Source organism: Otolemur garnettii, unplaced genomic scaffold, assembly GCF_000181295.1.
Source record: "Otolemur garnettii isolate 467f Iridium unplaced genomic scaffold, OtoGar3 scaffold00018, whole genome shotgun sequence".
Taxonomy (NCBI): domain Eukaryota; kingdom Metazoa; phylum Chordata; class Mammalia; order Primates; family Galagidae; genus Otolemur; species Otolemur garnettii.
Genome location: NW_003852413.1, coordinates 2,521,501 through 2,526,708, shown reverse-complemented (window position 1 = coordinate 2,526,708; position 5,208 = coordinate 2,521,501). Strand labels below are relative to the sequence as shown.

Here is a 5,208-nt window from a genome sequence, read left to right as displayed (position 1 = left end):
TCGCCCTGGGTAGAGTGCTGTGGCATCACAGCTCACAGCAACCTCCAATTCCTGGGCTTAAGTGATTCTCTTGCCTCAGCCTCCCGAGTAGCTGGGACTACATGTGCCTGCCACAAGGCCTGGCTATTTTTTTTGTTGTGGTTTGGCTGGGGCCGGGTTTGAACCTACCACCCTCAGCATATGGGGCCAGCGCCCTACTCACTGAGTCACAGGTGCCACCCAGAATCAGACCTCTTTTTATCACCCAGTTACTTAAAATCAATCATAATAGAAAATCATGTGTTAAAACCTCAGACTGCCTAAATTAAAGACCCAAGGTGAGAAGGCCCCTCTGCACAGCCCCAAAGTGGCTCACAGTCCCTAGATGAACCCTCCAGAAGTGTCTGCTACTGAGCATACGGTCCCCGCCTCCTGTGCCTTCGCTCTTGTTGTGGGCCTCTACGGTGGGGACTCACTGACAGCGCTCTTGTGTACAGTAGGGTAAGGCTATCAGCTAAGGAATCAACAGTAAGTGCCCTCACACACCACGGTCACAGCAGCGTGGTTCACAGCAGCCATAAAGTGAAAGCAACCCCTCCTCCTTCCCCTGCCACCCACCTGGGGCAGGCCAGTCAGCAGGCTGGCACGGCTGGGAGAGCAGCTGCTGACGGAGGTGAAGGCATTGCGGAAGATGAGGCTGTGACGGGCCAAGGCGTCCAGGTGAGGGGTGGAGATGGCGCTGTTATTGTATGCACCACTCTCAAAGCCTCCGTCATCCGCTGGGGAGGGTGGGAGACAGAGAGGACACAGTAGGCTGGGGTCAGGAGGGAAAGCAGGTGGGAGTGAAGGGGCCTGACACTGTGGCAAAGGCTTGAACCAGTGACGGCAAGAGGGTAAGATAGCAGGTGGGCTCCCGTACCCAGCAGGCCTGACAGGCAGGCACGACACCCCAACAGCGGACCTCCAGCAGGCCTGCTACCCAGGTGGGCACGCTACCTGACTGAGCACGTCGGCATGCTGGGGCCAAGTGCAGAGACAAAGTGCACTGCTGAGTAATCCTGGGCTCTGCACAAACGACCAAGGTGGTGGCCAGGAGAGGCATGCCCAGGGCACATCTAAGGATCTATGGGTACACACCCCTCCACCACGGCTCACTGATGTTCAGTGCCTGTCCCCAAAGGCCCAGAGACCCTGAAGATTGTCCAGGTCAACGCTTGGACCCTACATGAAGCAACCAGAGAGGTGAAGTGCAGCACTTGGGGCCACACAGCTGGGCAGTGGGGAGCAGAGACAGACTCGAGCTCCCACAACCACAGCAAGCTTCTTCCTTCTGTGGAACAGGGAACACCAAAGGTACCCCAGAAGCTGGCAGGAACCCCTGGGGCAATGCCTTGGCCAGCTCCCTCAGAGACAGTGTGGTCCTTGTGCAGAGGGAGTGCCAACCTCCAGTTAGGCCACCATCCTCCACTCTGTGGGACCCACTGGGTATGAGCCAATAGCCAGACAGGTAGAGGGTGGGGATTGCTGAGCCTGTAGGCCAGGCGGAAAGCTGCCCTTCTCCAAACCCACTCAGTGTGCATGTGGCTATGGACTGAATTGTGTCCTCCCAAAATTCTTATGTTGGAATTCTAACCTCAATGCGACTAGACCTGTTGATAGAGTAATCTAATAGGACGGTGGCCTTACAGAAAAAGTAAAAGAGCCCTCCTCCCCCATAAGAGAAAGCAGTGGGCAGGTGGCTCCGGCAGGCAGGAAGAGGACCTCATCACAGCTGGACCACGCTCTACACAGCCTCACCTCACGCCTCAGCCTCTGGAATTACTATTTTTTTTTTTGAAACAGAGCCTCAAGCTGTCGCCCTGGGTACAGTGCCGTGGCATCACAGCTCACAGCAACCTCCAACTCCTGGGCTCAAGCGATTCTCCTGCCTCCACCTCCCAAGTAGCTGGGACTACAGGTGCCCACCATAATGCCTGGCTATTTTTTGGTTGTAGTTGTTGTTGTTTGGTGGGCCTTGGCTAGATACAAACCTGCCAGCTCAGGTGTATGTGGCTGGTGCCTTAGCCCCTTAAGCCACAGGCGTGGAGCCCAGCCTCTGGAATTGTGAGAAAAAAACATCTGCTGTTTAAGCTGCCGATCTGTAGTATTAATACTTTGTTACAGCAGCCTGAGCTAAGACAGGACCTATCCAGGGCTGGAGTGCTGGGGACCCCACAGAATCTAGCATCAACCCTGGTCCTGGCAGGACTTGGGCCCAGGCGCAAATTCCCTATGACTGGCCCTGGGAGGTGAGAGGAGATGGGATTTTGTTACAATTAGCTGATCTGGGCCCAGAGACCACAAAGTTAATCAGAAAGAGAGGGCCTGGCAGGGAGCCAGACCTCAAAAGGGGAAAGAATCGGAGGCCTGGTGGTTTGGCCTGTCACTTGTCATGGGCCTGGTGGGGACTCTGGCACCCAAACTGGAAGTCTTGTGAACAGCGTGACGCTGGAGGAACTTGGGGTTTCTGAGAGGGGCTGGGGTTGGGCAAGAGGGTGATGGGATAAGAGGGTAAGAGGGCTGAACCACAGGCTCTGAGGTGCAGGAGGGAAGGGTGTTGGAGGAGAGAGCCCGGAGGGCACCCTGGCTGTGTCTCTGGGGACGCGGGCAGCGCCCCCTCACCTGGCATCCCCTCTGGGGTCTGTGGCCCCCTAAGCTCTGCCAAGCCGCCCAGTATGCTGAGCTGGGGCCCACTCGGTTACTCTGGAGGCTCTGGATTCGGTAGGGGTCAGCAGTGAGGGTGCCGACCCCTCCAGACCTGCCGCACTCATAGGAGACAGCCATGAAAAGTCTGAGGCAGTAGAGAGAGAGGACTGGGAGGGAAGGGCAGTGGGGCTGCACCGGGCGGGGCAGGGCACGCTGCTAGGGAGAGGGCGAGCGGCTGCTTCCGGGGACGACAGTAGCTGGCCGCGGGAGAGCGGTGCCCGGTTTGGCTGCACTCACCGAGGATCAGAAGCACGTTCCGGGGCCGCGCCTGGCAGAGCCCCAGGACTAGCAGCAGCGCGCAGCAGGTGGGCCCGGGGTGGCGCATGGCGGCGACTGGGAGGACAGAGCCAGGTCCGCTCCGGCTCTGGATCCTCTCTGCCTCTGGCCCCCACCCGCGGTCACATGTTCGGTAGGCCACGCCCCACGTCCTGTCCCGACCCGCCCCAGAGACTCCGAGCTGCGGCGAAGACCCCGAGCTGCGGCGCGCAGTGGGTGAGTCCGCGACCCGCGGGACAGCGAGCTGGGCCCGGGAGCCGGGGGTTGCTGGGACATGCAAGGCCTCCGAGATCGACCCGGAGGCGGGGACGTGGCGGGGGTCCAAGCGGCCCTCCGCCTTGCTTGGAGCCAGCGGGCCGCTGACCGTCAGCCGGCGTGGGGTCGCCGCCTGAGACACCGGCGTCAGGGCAAGCGTGTGGAGGTGGGGAGGTGGATTTTGTTGCGAGCAGCGAAGCGGGGGCTGGGAGAGGGGCCTGGGGAGAAGGTAGAGTGGGCGGGCTGTGCGCGCCTGGTCGCTGGAACCCTAGAGGGATGTCGCGCACCTTGGATCGGAGGCGCCTCTGACGGTCTCCCTAGAACAGACTTGGGCTGAGAATGCCACGGGTGGGGACCGAGTGAGGAGTAAAGGCGTGGCCTCAGGAGGGGACCCTGCCAGCTCTGCAGTCCGCCGTAGTGGGTGGAGCCGGCCAGGTTGCGTTCTTGGGAATCCTGGAGCCCCCTAGGACCGTCCCCCGACCCCGCTGGCAGCCCTGCGGACCCTGCTTCTCTCTGCTCTGCGCCCTTTAAATTCCCGGGGAGGAGACAGAAGGAAACATTCTCCAGGGATGAAAGTCTGAGTTTGTTCAGGTGTCTGTGGGAAACCGTTCATTAGACACTGCCGGCGGATTGATGGGGAGAAGAGAAGGCACCCAGGATTAGAGCAGGAGGGGTTCAGCCCCTTTGCACGAGTCGCTGTTTCTTTCCCAGACCAGCATGGGCACCTGGGGCCTAATCCGTCCGACTCAGACCCCCTCGAGATGGAAGAAGATAGAGCCCGGTCCGGATGCCCCAGTGTTCCTGGGTCCTCAGCAGCCCAGACCCTGACCACTCCTGTGTCACTCTTGCCCCCCAGCCCCAGCCTTGGGATGCCCTCCTCAGTGAAGGCTCTGGGTCAGCCCAGGTCCTCTAGCCCCGGCATGGTTCCCAACACCTGCTGCTGCACCTCTGCGGCCGTGCGGAGGAGGCTGCCGGTCCTGGCTTGGCTGCCCAACTACTCCCTGCAGTGGCTGAAGATGGACTTCATCGCTGGGCTCTCGGTTGGGCTCACGGTCATTCCCCAGGCACTGGCCTATGCTGAAGTGGCTGGACTCCCGCCCCAGGTGAGGTGTCTGACCCTATTGCCAGCCACGCCTCCTCCCCAGGCCTGACCCCACTCAGGCCTCAGCACCCGCACAGAAGCTAAGTGGAAATACACCTTCAGCCTTCCCAGGTTCCCAGCCCCAGGGGGCCCCGGAGACGTGTGGGTTACAGGCTGTAGTAACATGTGACTGTGTGGGCATACTCACACTTCTCTGCCTGCATGTCACAAACAGGCACCAAGCCAGTTCTGGGTTGTCCATCTGGGACCAGTGAGATGACTTGTAGCGGCATTAAGAATACTTCCTCACAGTCACAGGCTCAGCACACAGGCCCCTGTGCTCCCGGCAGACCCCACGCCCTCTCTGGCCATCAGCACCCCAGGGCCCCAGTCGGGTGCTGCTGAACCCTAATCCCTACAGGTCCTCACTAGGCTAACAGAGGGTGGTAGTACTCCCTGCCTGTGTGTGCCAGCGTGCCCAGGGACATTCGACACCCCAGGATCTCTGTGTTTGATCATGCACACAAGGGATGTGTGTGGACAGGCCTCGGGCCTCCCAGGTGCTCACCACCATCTCTCCCCACCGTCTCTCCCTGACAGTATGGCCTATACTCTGCCTTCATGGGCTGCTTTGTGTATCTCTTCTTGGGCACCTCCCGGGATGTGACCCTGGGCCCCACGGCCATCATGTCCCTCCTGGTCTCCTTCTACACCTTCCACGAACCTGCCTATGCTGTGCTGCTGGCCTTCCTGTCCGGCTGTATCCAGCTGGCCATGGGGTTCCTGCATTTGGGTAAGACTCTGCCTTCCTGCCGCAGGAGGTGGGGTTCCCCCTCTGCTCTTCCTGGGGTCCTGAGGAGAAGGGGTTCCCC

General features: G+C 60.2%; 2 protein-coding genes across 2 annotated transcripts in view; one reads left to right on the top strand and one right to left on the bottom strand.

Moving 5' to 3' along the window:
* The window catches only part of SGSH (N-sulfoglucosamine sulfohydrolase), a 9,011-nt gene extending 5,896 nt beyond the window's left edge, over nt 1-3,115 (bottom strand). The window contains exons 1-2 of the mRNA XM_003786073.3: nt 2,962-3,115; nt 555-758 (exon numbers count right to left, since the gene is read on the bottom strand). Coding sequence (XP_003786121.1) covers nt 555-758; nt 2,962-3,049 — 292 coding nt within the window. The 5' untranslated portion in view covers nt 3,050-3,115. The remainder of the gene's footprint in view (nt 1-554; nt 759-2,961) is intronic.
* Nucleotides 3,116-3,124: 9 nt separating this feature from the next.
* Nucleotides 3,125-5,208, top strand: part of SLC26A11 (solute carrier family 26 member 11) — a 20,348-nt gene continuing 18,264 nt past the window's right edge. The window contains exons 1-3 of the mRNA XM_003786557.3: nt 3,125-3,216; nt 4,112-4,358; nt 4,937-5,129. Coding sequence (XP_003786605.1) covers nt 4,125-4,358; nt 4,937-5,129 — 427 coding nt within the window. The 5' untranslated portion in view covers nt 3,125-3,216; nt 4,112-4,124. The remainder of the gene's footprint in view (nt 3,217-4,111; nt 4,359-4,936; nt 5,130-5,208) is intronic.